We start from the raw sequence: 20713 nt of genomic DNA, 5'->3' as shown, positions 1-20713 counted from the left end.
CACAGAGCAGACTGGTCTCTGCAGGGCTAGTGACCCAGCTGAGCATTGAGCCAGCCTAGCCCTGCTGGTCTGTTGGGAGGTGCCAGGATCCCAGCACAAGCAGGGCTGGCTGCAGAGCCACAGGGGTTTGCATTATGCTCTCATGCAGCCCATGATCCCCAGTGATTCCCTAACACAACGTGTACTCTGCAGAGAGATTTGTGCAGCAGCAATTGTCACCCCTCCCAGAAGGCTGGCTGAGAGCCAGAGTGACCCGTGTTAGGGGAGAACAGTCACAGCTTGGGTAATGATCCCTCTGTGACATCTCTCCCCCTCCCCTGATCTCCATGATATTACACGTCACTCAGCGTTACTTCTCCCTTAGCTTGTCTGAAACCCCAAAGCCAACGAGATCCCTACTAAAAAGAAAACCATATTGGCTGATAAAAGGTAAGTTTATTTTATTGGAAGATTATGTGAATATTGCAATTAATACATCAGGAGAAAAGGGGACAGAAGAAGTTAAACCCTTCAGAGTCACAGTGATAGTCAAATTTTTCTGATTTTATTAATATCCTAACAAGGCTGCATCAGAGACTAAAGCAGGAAGGACATTTCCAGGGAATGCAGGGGGTGAGAGCAGTGGGGACGTGGGAATAAAGACAGGTGTCATATGGATTGGTAAAATCTCCCACCTTAAAGAGGAAGGAGTTTTGCTGGAAATCAGCATTATGGGAATGCTACAGACAGATCCAGGTTCCCTTGGGGAACCCCCTACAGACTGATTCGGGAACCAGCTGAGCCCCCTGTGGTCAGAGGGCTAAGAACACTCTGAGCTCTTCAGGGACTTCTCGAAGTTCTTCCCATCGTGTGTCACCTGGCAGGTGTAGGTCTCATGAGTCTTCCACTTTGATGCATCCAGAGACAGGTAACTGCTGGCCATGAACTTGTCGTCACTCTGTTTGGATGGCTTGGTCGTCTCCACTCCAGTGGACAGCTGCTGGCCGTCAGCTTTCCAGGTGACTTGGACTGAGCCTGGGTAAAAGCTGCCCAGCAGACAGACCAGTGTGGCTTTGCTCTTTGTTTTGATCTCTTCCGAGGATGGAGGGAAGAGGTGCACGGTAGGAGATGCCTTTGGCTGACCTACAAGACAAGGAGATTCAGAGTCAGATTAGGAACAAAGCCAAAGAGAATTCAGATACACAGTGGAACATCAAATTCAGACGCTGCCAGTGCAGAATCCAAGGTACTAGATATTTTGAGCTAGATCCTCACCTACTATAAATGAATGTAGTTCCATGACAGCTGAGGGAGAAACTGCCTGAACTGTAAATCAATGCTGCTTTGTAACTACAAAGTCTTACCATTAAAAATCAAATGAAAGCTCACCTATATCCCCGGATTCTATCTGGTAAAGTTAGAGTGGAGTAGAACAGGAAAAGCTAAGTTCAGCTAAAACACTGCGCTAGCCCAATATAATGATCTCCCGTGTTAAACATCCCCCAGCATCTCTCCTTGTACTTGTTCCCTCTCCCACCAGCTAAGGAACCATATGGCACTGACGCTGCATTTGCATGATTGCCCAGGAATTCAGGGCCGAGGAATGTAGCTGGCTTATTCTTTGAGTCAACCATGTTTGATCTGCTGCGAGCTGCCCTCAGAACATCGAAAGCAGCTGTTGCTTTCATATGCAAAATGGCGCTCCGCTATGGCTGGTCTGCTGTCATCTGGCTCTAACATGTCTATCTTTAAAACTGCCAGCTAGCATTTGCCATCTTGTGTCGCTGGCTGTAGGAAAAGTGGATGTTTCAGAGGATTCCAGGTTTAGCTCTGATTTGGAATCCTGCCTGACCTGAGAGCTACTTAAATTGGTTTGTTGGTATTCTAGAAATTTGTGCCCCTTCAGTATCTCCTCCTGCAGGATACTCCATACACGGCAGAGAACTCACATAGTGTGTTTCAAGTTTTTATTCTTACTGTTTTCTCAATACTTTGGGGCCGCATGTCGGCAAATTCAGCTCGCATTGAAGCAGGTACTGAGGGAAATGTTAAACCACTGATGTTAATTTGATTGCATCAGAGAAACCAAAAGCAAAATTTGGGCCCTTAAAATAAGAACTAGGGCCCTAATCCAGTTGAGCACTTAGATGCATGCATCAGCCATCCCCTGGAAGTCAATAGACTGACTACTCATGCGCTTAAAGTTAAGCACGTGCTTAACTGCTCTGCTGGATCAGATTCTTTGTGCAAAGATTTAGGATAGATTATGGCTCATAGGCAGCATCAAAGTTTCCGCAGATTCAGAATCTGTCATGGCACCCTACATTGATAATTCCTGTGGGCACAGTTCTCCCACTGCAGATATCCTGCTTGCCTGGAATTAGGCCTTTGGTCCTAGCATTAATAATCTTGTCCATTACGACCTCATTGGCTCTACAGCTATACCAGCTGAACATCACATTAGTGGGAATGAATGGCCCTTTACTGAGAAATGCTCAGCCGACGGCTGACCTGGCACAAGCCAACATTTAATCCCATAGCTCCGTTACTGCGGAGTTCACAATCACTCCGGGGCATTGATACGTCAGATTATTTCTTTGTGTTCAAGTCAGAGAAATTTAGCCTCTTAGGCCTTGATCCTGCAATCAGGTCCATACCACCGGCCCGGGCTGGATTCCTATTGGCTTCAAAGATGCTCTGTGAGTATGCCTGTGTGGATCCAATCGCAGGAGTGGGGCAATATTTTATCGGAGTAGAGAACCGGAAGGGCTCGCTCTCCTGCGTTCAGTTGTACAGCGTTTGGCAATTCAAAGATATATCTTTAGTTAACTAGAGTCTCTGGGGCAAACTCTCCTCTCATCTACGCTGTGTAAATCCTGTGTAGTCAATGCACTTTTGCCACAGTACCGAGAAGAATATGGCCCAATATTTTCAGAAGTCAATTTCAGCTCATGTTTAAAGAAACCTCCTTGCTAACAACTGCCAGAGCGGCTAATATTCACAGCACTGATTGCCGAACAATCAAGAGAAGCAGAGAGCCATCTAGAGTTCCCTGTGTTTCATCAATGATTGTTCAGTGCTACATTGCAGTTAATGCTGCAACCAATAAGTAGCAACCAATAACCGATAAGATTCCCTCCTCCTGAAGGGAAACTGATCTTTCAGAGACTTAAGCCCTTATCCTGCAATGAGTTCCCCCAAGGGGACCCATGTGCTAGCACAGAGGCCCACTGGATTCAGTGGTCAATGATAGTCACTCAGAGCTCAAGGTTGTGGTCAGATTCTCAGCTATTGTAAATTCACGGCTTTGATTGAGAGAGGCCAATATATATCTATAAAATGTTTGTGTTAGTGTGTGTGTGTATACACACACAAACACACACACACAAACACACTGTTGGCAGGAGAACCCATCATTTTAATATCTTCTAGGACGAAGTGAATCCAGTTACTCCAGATTTACACCAATGTAACCGAGAGCAGATTTGGCCCATTGTTTCTGGATCGGGGTTCGTTTTCTCTTAAATGACAACGTTAGTCCCATCAGAATATCTAAAATTTCTAGTTCAGTGGCTTTCAACCTTCTTTTCATTTGCGGACCCTTCAAAGACTTTGAATGGAGGCGCGGACCCCTTTGACAACCTTAGCCATAGTCCATGGCCCCCCAGGGTTGAAAACCACTGTCTTAGATGTTTTAAGAGAAGCTTTCTCAAAAAAAAAAAAATTTTGAACACTGCTGGTGTGACCCTATCTGCTGCGGGTTTCCCTCTCGCTAGTAGAGAGGAATAAATATCTGTGGCTAAACTCCCAAAGGAAATCATCCCTTGACTTAGTTCTGCATATTCTGACTGCACAGACATGTTCAGACCTGCACACACAGCTTGATTCTCAGAGACGCTGAGCACCCAGCACTGCTATTGGGAGCTATGGGCGTGCAGCACTTCTGAAAATTAGCTAATAAGGGTTGGTCACTTTCCTCCTAAGCATGTGTGGTAATTGCCAGCTCAGTGGTCTGACACTGTACAGCAATTCCTATTGATCTGATTCTCAGAGGCACTGTGCCATCACAGATCCCACTGAATTCATAGTCTGGCCCGTTTCAATGCAGCTGTGCAGTGCTGGGCAGGGACATGCTTCTGTCCTATCGCAATGATCATCCTCTGTCCCGAAGCACAAGATATCAATTCCCTTGTCTTTGCATGTGCAAGTCACAGAACAGTGGTGTTAACTGGTCATAAAATTATCCAGCTTCTTGTTAACTCAAACTACAGTGTTCTACTCTATCATCTCCCCAGGGGATAACACACCCTTTTACTTAGCGAATACATACTTGCCAGCCGTTCCACCTAGAGACCCCGTGGCTCAACGGGCAGTCAAAAAGGAGGAGTGAGCCGTGCTCGCTTGTTAACAATCACAATAATTCATTCATAACCTTAAACACTTCGACTGAATCCTCTCCTGCACCTCTCTATTCCAAGCGACAGAGTCCTACTTGGAGCAGTTCCTCATCCGTATGTGAGTCTCGCTATTTAAGACCATTTTTGTTGCCTATCTAGCTACCGCAGGTATTCCTTGCGCCCATTGCAGTAATATCTAAGTAACTGCCTGACCAGGAGAAATCCTTCTCTGGCTCTTTTCAGTCTCTGCAAGCTCCGATACAACAGTGACTAGCCAGCCAGATGCTTAAAACTGAACAGGCTATTTGCAAAAGAGGGTGTCTCATGTTTCAAGAAGAAGTCATTTGCTCTGTATCCCTTTTAATTGCACCTGAGAATTCAAAGTCTCCTTTTAATTGCTTCTGCCCCCTGGATGACCGAAAACATCCACCTATGTTTTCAAGAGGAGTTTCTCTCTCTCTCTCTCAGCTCATTGACCACTCCTATTTTCTTTCCCTGAGTTGAAAATTCTCACCAAAACCGTCTAAGTTTTCCAGCATAACCTCAGGAAAAGCATCAGACACAAAAAAAAACAAAAAGCAGCTGTCATTTTTGACCATTTCTGAAACAAAGACGCTTTTTCTTTTTTGGCTGCAGGACTGACCAGTCGTCTATGAAACTAAAACCTTATATCTCAAACTCCTGAATATTTTCTCCTCGTTACCATAGCCTTACCTGGGAATCTTTCCATCAGAGAGTGAAAACTGACATAGAAAGTTTTGTTAGATAAACAATTAAAATACAATTTGCTGGGCTCTGAAATTAGGAGGTACCCCCCACACACACCTATAGCCTGTAATAAAACAAAACCCTGTTATGTGACCAAAGCTTTGATCAGTGGGGACTCATCAGTAACAAAAGGGCAAAAACATTTTTACAAGTGGAAAAATCTGTAACTACACAGGACCTGCGTTTTGTCATTCAACAGAGCAACCCCCCCTCTGTCCACGCACACATTTTCATGGTGATTAGGACAGAGTAGAAGAGCACCCAGCCTGGAATAGATAGAGAAGTTGAGAAGGGGAGACAAAGGAACAAAATTCAAAACTCGCAACAACTGGGAAACGATTGTAAATGAATATTAGAGTGACTTACCAAGGACGGTCAACTGGGTTCCGCCGCCGAAGACATACGCACAGTGACACACGGCTGTGCAAAAATATCCCGGCAGCTGCTTGCTTCTGCTTTGTGGCCCAGGCGTCCCATCGGCGGGGTGAATTAGATGGGGAGGTTGATTGGCCAGAATGTTGAGCTTTGGGAGAAGGGACCCAGATTTCTCTTCTCTGAAGAAACTTGGGTGATACAGGGGGACGGACAATAATTTAGTGGGGAGTGTAATTGTGGAATCAGCTTCTCTCCCAAGGGATAAGCCACTGTGCCTCTGGTCAAGGTCTTGAGTTAAATAGGATGCTAATCCCAAAGAACAAATTCTTTCTCTTTGAGTCCTAGCACAGGGCCTTTCTATTCAGATCTGTTTGTCATTGAGCATCTTGGCCTGTCTTCTTCACCAGCTCGTCCTTTCTGGATCTTTTTTCCTCCTCATTTTGGCAGAATGGGGTCACTGGGCCCAGCTTGGTTTCCATTTCTGTGTTTGACCTTTCTACGGTGCCCTGCTACCTGGCAACGGGCCCCGTGTACATATGTGAGCACAGTGAGTGTAACGTTAACGGAGCTGGTGCACAGCAGTGTTCAGAACCCATAGAATAAACCAGATCACAGAGACGAGCAGAGTTTCCACCAGCCAGCCTGGCACAGGACCTTTCGGCCCGGAGTCCAGGGGCCTCCAGGGAACCGCACAACAAGACGTGGAGAGCTAAGAGATAGGGGTTGGGAGGAAGGGGAGCCTGGCTCTCTCTGTTATGAAGTTGTCCACAGAATGGATAAGGTGGCAGGGACTGGAGTATGGATCAATAAAATACATCGTACTGGAGCCGATAGACAGAATTGAAAAGAGGCTACATGATTATTCCCAGTTTCCAGAATGCTGCACCGGGCCAGTTCTAGCAAAGGGCCACAAGCAATAGTCTCCCCTTATGAAGCCAGCACCTTATGGGCCCCCCTGTATCCATATCTCCCCTGAACCACCCCACAGACCATGGCACTTCCCCCCACTCCATGGCTGCAGACTCCCCTACTTTTCAGGCTGAGCGTCTGAATCAATGTGTGATCTGAAATGGTCGGGGAGGCAAGAAGGTCACAGACAGATGTCTAGAGTGTAGGGGTCCCTTTGCCCAGGTCCTTTGGAAACTCAGAGCTAGCCGCAGTGCAGCCTTGCTTTCGTTTAGGTCAAGACAAATAAAAATCAAGAAAAAGGCGATATTAGGACTTGAAATCTGGTTTACCTGGTTCCGTATTTCTATATTTCCAGTGAGCCTGTGGCTTGATTCCCCGTGGGTCCCACTGACGCAGAAGGTCAGGACAATGAGGTTCTTTGCTCTGAAATCCACCTTGATGCCGTGAATGAATCCCATCCTGGAAGGAGAATGCAGTGGCTAAAGGACACTTGCTACTGAAGTATCAGCAGCATCCTCCATTCGGCCCACAGCGAAGGCAGCGCTGGAGACGTCTTTAGAACATGCGAGCCCAACGGGTTCCCCAGAAGGCCAGTCAGAGACATCCCTGTGAAGCAGCAGGTAGGAAGGCTCCTGGGTGTTTGTCGCAATGTACGGGTTACTCTTGCTGTAAACGGCCCTCCTAGCCCCTGGGGTTGGTCCTTGCTGGGAACCATGGAGTGATCCACAACAAGGGGAACCCACAGGCCATTTCCAAGTTTTGAGCCATGACGTGTGCTGTCTCTTAGGATTAGGGAGGGTCTGGCTGCCCCTCGCAGAGTATGGCCCTCTGGATGTTCACACCATTGACATCTACCATAAGCATCTTCTGTGCAAGTTCCTGGGTCCCAAGAAAGCCACATAGGTCCGTCTTTCTGTATGTCCAAGGCACAAAGCTAAATTGTCCCAACAGATGCTGCTCCTACAGTCTAATAATTCATTGCAGTAGCAAGATAAGTCCTTCCCCTATCTGCCCCGTGGGGGATGGATGGGCACCATCTCAGCCATGGACAGAGTCTTCTGTTCAACTGGCGTCTTCAGGAATCCCACTGCTCTGGCTCTGCCACCTGACTGGGAACTGAAACATCACTTCTTAACCCCTGGATTCAGCCAGTTATGCCTGACAAGCTGAGCTTGGTGTGCGCAGTACAGGCCAGAGACAGAGAGGAACATCGGGTGATAGGTACAGCTGGCAATGTGAGCTTGGAGGGGAGGGGCCAGGAGCCAAGGGCTGATAGCAGACAGAGTCAGCGGGGGCAGTGACGGCCGATGCCTGAACACATCTGCAATAGGAGGTCCCCGGGGAAAGGTTTAAACTGAAATTCAAGCCTGCTCCGTCAACCCCAGATTCCCAAGCTACTAGGGCTTCCTGTTGCTCTTTAAAGCTTTCTTCAATAACATCCCCTTTGAAAGTCCCCAATCCCATACTGTGCAGGGTGTTCAGTCCAGACCGAGCGACCCCCTCCCCAGCTGGTGGGTGCTATTTTAAATGGAAGGATTTTAAAGTGAACATCAAAATATTCAGACACCTGATTCCATGCTCTTGGGGCTGGGGGGGAGGAGAGCAGAAACCTGCCCAGCTGGGAAAATAGCTGGTGTTCGGCTGAAAAGATGAGGGCATTCCCGTAACATTCCCCATCCTGATCATTCTATTACTGCTCCGAATGGCCAACCAGGGGGGAGACCCTAGAAAGCAATTAGAGGCGGCAAAAGGCTCCAGCTTTCCAAAGCTTCCTTGGAGGGGGGCGGGGGGTCCCCCACTCACAGTTTTATTTCAGTCAAAGTGGCTGCCACCTCTCTGCTGTCCCTTGTGTGGAGCAGCCAGAGCTGAGATGCGCTAATGGTAAGAAAATACTGCACTGCACCTGCCTTATCAGAACCGAATCCCCTTGGATCAGCTGACGATGGCAGATGGACTCATGAAATTTACCTGTTTCACAGCTGGTTGCTTGACCCTGAGTGGCAGTTTTGTACACCTGAAATTATCTCATAGGCGGGGAAGTGCCAGTTGGTCCCGAAACATGTAGCCGATGAAAACCTGCCGTGTGATATCATGCGGCAGGACAGTTACCACGTGTAATCAGTAAGTGCCCTCTGCGGTCAGCTCCTGTGATTACAAGTTGACTTGTGGTTACATGATTTCATGCTTTTTTTCTTTTTCCATTGATGCACTGAAACACTCTAGTCATGGGGGAAACACACTGTGGGGTTGAGCAGTCTTGCGTTGCCAACTGTCCTGCGATTGCATGCGCACCTGGCAGATGGTGTGTAACTGTCTGGCTCCTGGAAACCACTTCCTTTTCCTGCTAAACCTGAAAGGAAATCAGAGTAGTTTCTGGGGAGCGTAAGTGCCTCTCAGTGCAAGTGGCAATCACTCTGTTTATAGTTCCCTGCATGCGCAAGAAGCATCATGCAAGCAGCCAGGCTTTCAGGAAAGCAAGTCTCCCTTCCTTCAGTTGGTAACCGTTCACCTCTGGGTATCTGGATTCCAAGCCTTTTTATTGCAGGAATGAGGCTGAGTTGGTCTCTGCCTTGCCCCTGTTCCCATGGGCAGTCACCCTACTTGGAGAGCTTGGAGTGGAATGACCACAGTGCTGGGGGTCAGGACTAGGATGCCTGGGTGGAGCTGCCTGGAGAAGTGGCCGGTGCTCTGGCTGGGTCTAGCCAGGGCTATCAATCCCTTATGTGTCAGAGCAACTGTTTCACCAGTTGGCATTAAACCAGAGCCAGGTGAAGAGCCCCGTTAATTCCTTTCACTACCGCCAGGACCAGCTCATTCTGGCTGGTTGGGAGCGACTGGGCCAGAGAACATACTCCCTGCTTACCTAGGGTGCCGTGCTTACCTAGGGTGAATGTGTGAGCCAGCCCAGCCAGCACGCACACATCGCTTGGGGCTGCTTTGTTCTGGATTCAGACTGGTCAACCGGCTTCGTTTAGCTTGAGAAAAACTCAGACTCCAACAAAACCCAAACCTGTGTGTGTGTGTGTGAAGTGTCTCATAGACAATCCCACCCCCTTTGTTTTACTTTTTCCTGGCTTATTGGACTGGTAAGGGTCAGAGACTCGGCAAAGAATCGAACCAAAGCAGAAAGCACTAGCCCAGCTTTCTCAGCCAGTAGCCCTCCCACCCCCCGAGCATCGGTGTTCCCCACGCCACCTTGTTTGTGGCTCAGGGCATCTGGTGGCCAGTTGAAGCTAATCAGACTTCCATTATCACCAGCTCTCTTTTCAGTTGTTCTGGCTGCTGGTCCCTGGCTCGCCGAGCCCACCCAGTTCTCTCCACAGGCCAGGGCCTGGGCAGCATCCCAACACCTAGACCCTGTTTGGAGGGTTGAATGAAACTTCCATGGGGCTCAGGGCTTGTTGTGCTTTGCCAGGGTGTCCTTTCACCTTGTTGTTAGCACAGTCTGTGTCAGAGCCAAGCTTTCAGCTCTGCTGACGGTGATTGGTCATTGACGTTGTGCAGTCAGGGGTATTTACACGTATCACTTCACAATGGCCATGCCCTTGTCACATGGAGCGAAGACCAATTGAGCTCTGATCACTCATCAGCTGAGTGATCAGCTAAGGCCTCAGTGAGTAGCTGCGTAGCCTTGCGTAGGATGGTTGGGCACCATGTCAGGCCTCTCCCACTACAACTGCTTGAGCTGGACATGGAGACCTCCAAGAAACACCTCGGGGGCTGCAAGAAGTTGGGTGTTGTAGACAGGGTAGGTGCTGAGACCGATCGGAAGTCGGTGTCTCAGCACGGCGTGAGGGGACATGATTTCTGGAAGAAACATCTTTTAGATGAGACGTGAAATTGAGCTCCTGTGATAAATACTACTCCTACTTTGGAAGCATTTTGCAGCTGTCTAAGGAACTCCTGGCCATTTGGGTTCAATGAGACTCCACAGCACTTTCAGGTGTTAACCCCAGTGACCTGGCCTGTTGTAACAAAGCTAGTTACATTCTACCTACCTCAATTTCTCATTGGATCGGCCGTATTATTATTCTGTGCTGCCTGCCCCAAACTTGTGTGTCGTGATGTTGTGGGCTGTACATCAGCTGTCTCTCTCCACCCCAGAGGTGGCTGCAGATCAATGATGGGTGATCTTTGTAGATCATTTTGAGAGGGGCTTTGGGAATCCTCCAGGATCAGAGAGGGCTTTCTCAAGGCAAGAGACTGTTGGTTTTGCTCTGGTGCACTTGGGCAGCTTTGCATGGCAAGGTGGGGCAGATGACTGTGCTCCGCTTGAGCAGCCTTGCCTACTATTCACCGTGCCGTCACTGCACGTGTGCTGTGCAGCAGGCCACAAGCCGCTCCTCCAGGTCAGTCATTTGTCCCAGCATGTACTTGAGTCTCTTAGGGACATGAATATGGTCGGTTACTCAACTTCATTGTTTCTTAATGAGTGCAGTCTTAGCAGCTCATAATGCCCCAATTTCAGACAGGGATGCTGAGCCGTATACTCTAAATAATACAGGTCAGGTAAACGTTTTGTAGCAAGCTGCCATCTCCCATCAAGTTATGCATACGTCTGAGTCCACGCAAAGGGAAATGATTAAACTAGCCAAAGACAGGAACAGGAGATGGACCTAAGCCCTGAAATGCAGCAACAAATTAATATTGGGCAAATGTCAGACACTGACAATCAGTCGCAACACAGTTCAGATAACGGGCAAGGCCCAATTCCCAGAGCTAAGCAATGAGCCTCCCTCTGCTAACTCTCTGACAGTGCCAGGAAATTCAGATCTGGATGCCTCTACTCCCCCTGCAGTTACCTCTCCGCCTCCTGCCCCTGCCAAAGTTTGCTTCTGTTTAGATCCAGGGCTTGAGTTCAGGCCTCTCTAACAGGAACTCAATTCAGAGGAAAAGAAAACAGATTGGCCAAGATTTTCAAAGGTGGCTAGTGATTTGCGGGTATCCAAAGGGGGCGAAGTACCTGTCGTGTGAAAATCAGGCTCCTTTCCCGTGTCTTCAGTTGGGCAAATAGAAACAGAGGCTCCCCAGATCCCTGTCCTTTTGGAACATCTTAGCCAGATTATGATTCCTGGGTGTCTGTGGGAATCTGCAACTCTGCCTGCACCCCCCAGCCCTGCAGTAACCTCCTTCCCTGGTGCACATCCCCATCTAGTGTCCTTTTGCTGCAGTGCCATGTGAAGATTCCCGGGTCTATGTCAACCAGACCCTTACAGCTGGAGACGCTTCCTGCTTGGGATGAGCCTGAAGATGGCAGCAGAGCCACAGAGATCGGAGCTGATGTGAATCCAGCACTCACCTCACGGACCATGGTGTCAGACAAGCTGGGGCTGGGGCAGGCAAAGCAAGGCCAGCAGAGGTCAACGTGCACCAACGGATCTGGTCGCTCCTGGCAAAGGCAGAGACTGTTTCCAAGGGCTAGCTGCCCAATGGAGCAGGTTCTGCCTGCTGATCACTTATGAAAGAGCTCAGTTCCCACCCGGGCACCTCACAGGAAATAGGGGGCTCAGAATCCAGCAGCTCCTCCCTGGCTCTCTGAGTGCAGAGACCGACTCCTCAAGTCATTGGCCTGCTCACAGCTTTGGAAGAGATTGCCCAGGTATTGGGGCAATCGCACCAGGATAAGGTAGAGCAGCCACCCTCTCCCAGTAGGGTTCTATATCATTCCCCCTTTTGGTGACCTCAACGGCCCTTTTCTGACACCAGCGTCACCCCTTTGCTGAGCGGTGGCAGACGTTAATGCCGTTCGGGTCGGTTCTCCCGCAGTCAGTGACGTGGAGTCCGGGTATGTTCTGAGTGTAACTTGTTCGTTCACACATACACCAGTCCAAATGTCATTCCTGGATAGTCTGATGCTTCCCTGTGAATATTTAAGCAAACAGCCCTGCTCCGTCACCTGGCCCAGGGGCTTGTTTTACTCTGGAAATCTCAGGATCTCTCTTTGCTGCAGGCTCGAGTGTTCTGGCATCCTTAGCCTCTGTTTGCTAGAAGTGGGGAATGGGTGACAAGGAATGGATCACTTGGTGATTACCGTTCTGTTCATTCCCTCTGGGGCACCTGGCATTGGTCACTGTTGGAAGACAGGATACTGGGCTAGATGGACCTTTGCTCTGACCCAGTGTGGCCGTTCTTATGTTCTCTTGGCAAGACCTCTAGGGCCCTGACTAGGGATGTCTCAAGAGGGTGTAACTGGAGCTGGAGCTCCCCTGCTCATGCTGGAGGGGGTGATGACCCTTAGCCAGTCTGAGTAGAGAGTTCCCGTCCTGCACCAGGAGATGGAGGAGGGAGACAGGGAAGGGCCATTCACACAGTGCACGGAGGCAGCTGGGAGGAGTTGTCCTCCCCTCCTTCCCACAAAAAGAGAGAGAAGGAGGAGGGAGATGTTCCATCCGACCCCCTGCAGAGGGAACACAAGGAGGAATCAGGGGAGCGCTGTGCATCTCCTGAGTGAGGAAATGGACTTCACTGCAAAGAACAACTCTTGTGGGATGTGTTATAGGCAGAGACCAAACACTGCAGCCTCTGCGGTTCTGTCCCCCAACACCATCGTATGGTGGGGGAGGGAGGTTTTTGTCTCACTTCCCCATCTGGCTGGATCACTGTGATTCGCACTACTGGCCCACACCGCACAGTAATAATCAGCCTCATCCTCTGCCAGGGCCCCGGAGATGGTCAGATAGCCTGCGTTACTGGCCGTGTCTTTGGAACCGGAGAAGCGAGCAGGGACCCCAGAGCCCTGGTCCTTGCTGGACTCTGAATAGTATCTCAGAAGGAATCGTGGAGAATTCCCAGGTTTCTGCTGGTACCAAAACACACTGTAGCCACTGATACTGGTCCCACTGCTCATGGTGCAGGAGAGTTTCACGGTGTTTCCTGGGGACACTGACACTGAGGGCGGCTGAGTCAGCACAGGCTGCGAGCTGGAACCTGGAAAAAATATGGTAGAAACGTGTCAACCCCTCCCTGTCCGTCCCCAGCCACTAGTAACAGGGTTTGTGCAATTGGCTTCAGCAGTAACTTCATTGTGTATTTAACCTGCTCTCCCTGTTCTCACCTGTACACCATGTCCCCAGGGGACATGGGAATGAGGGGAACCCAGAGCATGGTGAGGAGATTTCAGGCCCTTGGAAGAAACGCAGCGAGAGGTGCTGACAATGCCTGACAGTGTCTGCTCCTTATATTGACCCTCCTGGGGTTAAAGTCTTCTTTTATGTTCATCTGCTCTCATCTGATTGGCCCTGACGATCCCAGGGAGGGGGCTGTGCGGGAGGAGGGACAAGCTACAGCCCTATAAGAGAGAGCTTCCACATCCCAGATGAGATTTGACTATTTGTGTCTAATCTGTGAACAGTTTTGCGTTGACCGAAACTGCATCTTTAGCTGAATAAATTATTTGTCAGAAACATTTTTCCAGCTCTAGTGATGCATAACTCACTTTTGCCCGAGTGGTCCCTGGGCCTGCTCTCAGTCTGTGTCCACCCTTTGGTTCTGCTCTGTGGTTCTCTGAGTGCCTGGGCAGGCAGGTAGAGTCTGCAGGGGTCCCTAGCTGCTGTGGGGTGTGTGGAGAGCCCTCAAGTCGGTGGCTGAAGGGGGCTGAGGAAGTTACAATAAATGTTTGTCAGTCTCAGAGCCTCGTTCCCAGCACATCCAGACCAGGGAGAGGGGCAGGTATCCACCTTCAGCAGCACTTACTCTGCTCTAGGGGAAGGAATAAAATAGGGACGGAGATAGGACTAGTGCTGTTGGGATAGGACTGGGAGCCGCGAACTATATCGCTCTACTCCCAGCTCCTGCACTGCCTGCGCACCCCTGGGCATGTCATATGATCTCCCTGGGCCGTGTTTATCTCTGATGTAACTGCACCGAGTTACAGGGCTCTAGATCAGGGTGGGTTTGGCCAATGAGGTCTCTGTTTTCCCATTTGACAAGTGGGGACTTTAACATGCAGTTATTTACCTCTCAGAGCCATGGTGAGAATTCATCAGCTCTTGTTCGTGGCTTTGGGGGTGCCATTCAAGGGCTAACTCTTAATTTCAGGTGACAAACATAGCCCAGTGTCTGGAAATATTAAGCAGCTGGGCGTGTGGGTGGCATCTTTACGGGCAGTCTTGTGGATAAAAACCCAGACTGGCCCCCAAGAGAAAAGCAACGGGAAGGTTCTGTTGACATCTCCAATCTAACCCAGCCCAGTGCATTCATACTGCCGCCCTTGCCACGAAGTCAGGGCTATGCTCACTAACTTTCACCCTCTCTCTCATGGCTCTGAGAGTTTGGTGCAGCTCTGTGCAGTCAGAGCCCTCCTGCTCCTGCACGTTTCACCTCAGGAATCGGCTCCTTCATAGTCCTGTTATTCAGAGATTGTGTCTCTCTCTCCCGCTGGTGCCTTTTTCACAAGCCTCGGGCCCTGCTCGCACTGGGGCTGGAGTGCGGGCTCTGAGGAGGCTGGGAGGGCTCAGAGAGTTCTACTGCATTCAGGAGACAGATGCCCGCGAATCCCAGATGCTCCTGGGGATGGAGAGTGGGAGAAGTGAGGTTTTGCTGCTGGATCCAGGAGCCCAGTGACTTTCTCCAGTGCAAGGTGTAACAGCTCTTGCCAACCAACTATTATAACATAAGAAGAAATCCGGGAGACTTTATGTAACAGTAAACACTTTAATTAACTTATTACTGACTACTGTGGACTTGCCTGCCTGGCTCCAAGTGCTGTAGCAAAGTGCTCCTGCCGATAAGTCTCCTGACATGATGACTCCTTCCATACAACAAAACGGGTAACTTGTTCCTACTCCAAAGTTCCTTCTGTTGTTACATTTCCTTTTCTAAAAAAATACACACAATTTAACTAATTTTCAAATTTTTATTTATCTGTATTGACTTAATGTAGCACCCACAACTCTAATCTGAATTCTTAAAAGTCTAGAACAATTACCCTCTTTATCACAGAATCATAGAATATCAGGGTTGGAAGGGACCTCAGGAGGTCACCTAGTCCAACCCCCTGCTCAAAGCAGGACCAATCCCCAACTAAATCATCCCAGCCAGGGCTTTGTCAAGCCTGACCTTAAAAATATCTAAGGAAGGAGATTCCACCACCTCCCTAGGTAACGCATTCCAGTGCTTCACCACCCTCCTAGTGAAAAAGTTTTTCCTAATACCCAACCTAAACCTCCCCCACTGCAACTTGAGACCATTACTCCTTGTTCTGTCATCAGCTACCACTAAGAACAGTCTAGATCCATCCTCTTTGGAACCCCCTTTCAGGTAGTTGAAAGCAGCTATCAAATCCCCCCTCATTCTTCTCTTCTGCAGACTAAACAATCCCAGTTCCCTCAGCCTCTCCTCATAAGTCATGTGTTCCAGTCCCCTCATCATTTTTGTTGCCCTCCACTGGACTCTTTCCAATTTTTCCACATCCTTCTTGTAGTGTGGGCCCCAAAACTGGACACAGTACACCAGATGAGGCCTCACCAATGTCGAATAGAGGGAACGATCACGTCCCTCGATCTGCTGGCAATGCCCCTACGTATACATCCCAAAATGCCATTGGCCTTCTTGGCAACAAGGGCACACTGTTGATTCATATCCAGCTTCTCATCCACTGTAACCCCTAGGTCCTTTTCTGCAGAACTGCTGCCTAGCCATTCGGTCCCTAGTCTGTAGCGGTGCATGGGGTTCTACCATCCTAAGTGCAGGACTCTGCACTTTTCCTTGTTGAACCTCATCATATTTCTTTTGGCCCAATCCAATAATTTGTCTAGGTCCCTCTGTATCCTATCCCTACCCACCAGCATATCTACCTCTCCTCCCAGTTTAGTGTCATCTGCAAACTTGCTAAGGGTGCAATCCACACCATCCTCCAGATCATTTATGAAGATATTGAACAAAACCAGCCCGAGGACCGAACCTTGGGGCACTCCACTTGATACCGGCTGCCAACTAGACATGGAGCCATTGATCACTACCCGTTGAGCCCGACAATCTAGCCAACTTTCTATCCACCTTATAGTCCATTCATCCAGCCCATACTTCTTTAACTTGCTGGCAAGAATACTGTGGGAGACCGTGTCAAAAGCTTTGCTAAAGTCAAGGAACAACACGTCCACCGCTTTCCCCTCATCCACAGAGCCAGTTATCTCGTCATAGAAGGCAATTAGAGTAGTCAGGCATGACTTGCCCTTGGTGAATCCATGCTGACTGTTCCTGATCACTTTCCTCTCCTCTGTCTTGCAGGGTTTCTCAGCACTCTGCCTTTAGAGGTAGTACCAGGAGTATCAGGGGCCCATTTCCGCCCCTGTCGTTGAGCTGGCCACTTGCGACTCAGTAGATTCAGTACACTGGTTTAGTATTGCTGGTATTTCTGAGCTGGATGTTAACACAATTTCTGTTTGTCTCATATTTTCATTCTTCTCCTGCACAATTCTGTTAGTGCTCATCAAATACTGTCTGCTTCTTCCATAGATATCTCCTTCCTCTGTCTCAGCAAGATAAGATTTTGGAGCAGGGTTTTGGTCAATCATCAATGCAGATTTCCATACTCCTTTTTGACAAATAGTCTCTCCATTTTTCAGTGATGATAAAGGCTTTGCACCTTGTCAAAGAAATATTTCTGCTTTGCTTGTCTCAATTTTAGGCTAGTTTGTATGTCTCCTTGTATGAGCTTAGGTTGTACCAACGTTGATGAAGTCAGGAATCGGTTCCTTAGACTTCCCAAGATGTGGAGTTGAGCAGGTGATCTCATATCCCCTCTAGGTGTATTCCAGTAGTCCAGCAGGCTAAGATAGGGATCTGTGTAACCCAGGCTAGATTTTTTAAGAATCCTTTTTATAGTTGGAACTGCTCTCGGTCATTCCATTTGACTTCAAGTTTTGTGAATCAAGTCCCATTGCTTTGCAAAAGTTTTTAAGTCTCTGGCACAAAACTGTAGTCCATTGTCACTAATGAGTTCTTCAGGTATGCCATACCTTGCACATATAGACTTGCGATGTCTGATGAGAGACACACTTGTGGTGTTCTGAAGGAAGCAGACTTCTAAGTATCTGAATATTAATCAGCCACAATAAGATACTCTGCACCTTGAAACTCAACAGGTCCATGCCAAGTTTCTGCTAAGATCTGTCTGGGGCCTCATGTGGTAGCACTGGTTCCTTTTGATTTTTGTTTCTGAAAGTTTGACATGTGTTGCAGAGACTGTATCATGTCCTCAATTGGACAGCACGTGCTCGGCCAATAGATGGCATCTTGAGCTCTCCTTTTACATAGCTCTGCTCCAAGATGACTGTCCTGAATAATAGCCAAGATCTCTTTTCTGAGATTTGCCGGTACTATGTTTCCACCATTCTTAAAGACAAATCCATCTTGCAAACTTAGTTCTGCATTATATAATGAATAAGCACAGATATCCTCTGGTACGTCCGGTCTCTTATCCAGCCATCCTTGCAAAATAGTTTGTTTTAAGGTTTGCTGGACAACATCATTTGCAGTAGCTCCTTGGAATTCCTTCAATTTCTGTTTGGAAATAGAAAAATAAGCTATCATAAGACGTATTGCAACATCAGCTTCCTCTGAACTTACTCCTTCACTTTGAAACATGTATGCTCTTGATAAAGAATCAGCAAGTGCTAATTCTTTCACTGGTCTATGTCTCACTTCCAGCGAATATTTCGGGAGTGTTAACAACCATCTAGGAAACCTTGGTGGAGCACTACAAAGGTTTTCTGAAAATGGCCTAAAAGTATGTTTTCACAGCTACTTTTTGCCCGTAGGTAAACTGATTAAATCAAATACAGCCAAATACTGTTTTCAACATTTCTTCTTCTATCTGGGCATAGTTCTGTGGCGTGGAAGTTTAGAGCTTTAGAGACACGAGCCATAGGAGCCCTGTTTTGCAGCAATACAGCCCCTAATTGGGAGAGCTTGCATCCACCGGCATAGCGACTGGTTCTTTGACAGTACATACTTCAGCACAGGTGTCCTTGTAAGCAATTTTTTCAAGAGTTCATGTGCCACTTCCATGTACTGGCATCCCAGCAAACATGTCGTCTTTCCCAACAGTTGCCTTAAAGGAGTAGCTCCCGTTGACATGTTCAGCATACATTTCCCAAAGTAAGTAACCATTGCAAGAAATCTTGGCAATTCAGCCTTGCAGGCCAATAAGGCCATTTCAATAACTTAAGTTATCAGGTTTTAGACCTTCATTTGGCAAACGATGCCCCAAATATTTTCTCTCTCTCAGATCCAGTTCAGTCACAGATTCCTTTCATGACAGGTGTCTAGAACTCTCTTGAGCCTTTCATCGTATTCCCATCTGGTATTTCCCCACCCAGTATGTCATCTGTATAATATTTAACACCTTCCAGACCTTCATATGTCTTTTGGATCACTATTTGGTACCCTTCAAGAGCTGAACAGATGCCCACAGGAAGTCTGGTGAACTGCACTTCCCAAATGGTGTGCTGAATGTACACAGTCTAGAACTTTTGTCATCCAGCTGTACTTGCCAAAATCTACTACTGGGGTCCAAATCAGGGAAAATGGCAGTTTTTGCTAACTTGCTGGTAATTTCTTCCACTGTAGGCAATTGAAAGTGTTCTCTTTGTATTGCTTTATTCAGATCCCTCAGATCCAAGCATATTCTTATTTCATCTCCACCTGATTTGGCTACACTTACTATAGAATTGACCCATTTTGTAAGTTCTTGCAACTCTTGTTATTACTCGCAACTGTTCCATATGGTGCAGTTCTTTCACTCCCCTGTCTCTAAATGCCACTGGAACTTTACCAGGTACATGAGTTGCAGCCGGTACTTGTGAATTCATCTTTATGGTGTGCTTACCTGGGACGCACCCCCACCCTGCACATCCATCCTCTTATTCTCTAAATATATCCTAATCACCTTCTGGTTCTTCCGTTACCAGATTGACCCTCTCCACTTGTCACAGTCTGTAAGCCCAGTATGGCTTGCGAGTGAAATTCCAGCAACACTTTCCTACCCTGATGCTCACAGTTCAAACTGCATTTACCACATACTTCCAGTGGGTCCCGTGAGTAGCTCATCAGCTGGATACTAAAGTGCAAAGTGGTCTGGACCTTAATGTGTTGTATGACTTTACAGACATCACATTGGGCTGTGCCCCAGTATCGATTTTAAAACTCATTGTTTTGTAATCATTAATGAGAAAATCCACATTGCACTCGTCCTTGGAAGGCTCAGGACTCAGCATACTGAGGAATAGATCTTACAATTGCTCATCTGCTCCTGCCAGTGGGTGCGAGTCCAGTTTGTCCATGTAACAGGAATAGGGACGAGATCCCATTGCTCTCTGAATTGTCCTTCCACTTGAGAGCTCTGTGCATTGGGTGAGATTGTTCACAAGGGTTATGAGAGAGACGCAGCGTGGTCCCAGGCTCTGCCTGGAAGGATTTCTAGGCAGATTAAATATGATACCTGCTTCTCCGCCTCTGAAATGGCCCCTCCTGCTGTCACAGGACGAATGCTATTACACGTTTCCCTTTGATGATGAGAGGTTTGTGTCTCACTTCCCCATCTGGCTGGGTCACTGTGAGCAGCACCGCTGTCCACCACCTGACAGTAATAATCAGCCTCGTCCTGCGCCTGGACTCCAGTGATGGTTAACGTGGCCGTGTTACCGGAGCTGGCCCCAGAGAATCGCTCCGGGATTCCGGAGGGTCTCTCACTGTCCTTGTATATGACGAGTAGCGGGGCACGGCCAGGTTTCTGCTGGTACCAGTGCACATACTTGCTACCAATGTTGCTTCCCGAACAGGTCAGTTGAGCGTTTTGCCCTGGAGACACAGACACTGAAGGCGGCTGAGTCAGCACGTACTGGGCGAGAGAACCTGAGACAGGAGGAGAAAACATGGGGATAAAATCAATATTTAGTGATCTAACCCACCACAGGCCGTGCAGGAACCCGAGGAACAGAAAATCCCCTGAGTAAAGAGGTGGAGAAGATCTCTCCCGCTAATAATACCTGAGCAATAAGTGAGCAGCGTGAGGAGCAGAGGGGCCCAGGCCATAGTGGGGAATCCAGACGAGCTCGGCTTCCTGAGGCAAATGGGTCTGTGTCTGGGACCCTCCGATTCTCTCTTAAACCCCCAGTGCTGGAGAACGGCCCCTTCATGCAAATCAGCCCCCTGCTCACTGGCTGCTGCTGCCTTTCACTCCCCAAGAGCGAAGGGACCCAGGGGAGAGCCTCTCTGCATAAATCCCCTCAGACATCTGTAGGGGAAAGGACTCCTTTGCCTTTCATCAGCAAGAAGAAAGTTTA

The 20713-nt window shown here is 48.4% G+C and overlaps 1 protein-coding gene across 1 annotated transcript; it reads right to left on the bottom strand.

The window, feature by feature from the left end:
• Positions 1-422: 422 nt before the first annotated feature.
• LOC140898989 (immunoglobulin lambda-1 light chain) lies at positions 423-20470 on the bottom strand. The gene is made up of 4 exons (XM_078848965.1): positions 20417-20470; positions 19983-20282; positions 5511-5564; positions 423-1122 (listed from the first exon to the last, which is right to left on the bottom strand). The coding sequence occupies exons 1-4, from the start codon at positions 20460-20462 to the stop codon at positions 800-802; spliced, it is 723 nt and encodes a 240-aa protein (XP_078705091.1). The 5' UTR covers positions 20463-20470; the 3' UTR covers positions 423-799.
• Between the last annotated feature and the right edge of the window lie 243 nt (positions 20471-20713).

This window comes from Lepidochelys kempii, chromosome 15 (genome assembly GCF_965140285.1).
Source record: "Lepidochelys kempii isolate rLepKem1 chromosome 15, rLepKem1.hap1, whole genome shotgun sequence".
NCBI lineage: Eukaryota > Metazoa > Chordata > Testudines > Cheloniidae > Lepidochelys > Lepidochelys kempii.
Note: the sequence above shows the minus strand (reverse complement) of the source record. Positions and strands in the feature narration are given on the sequence as shown.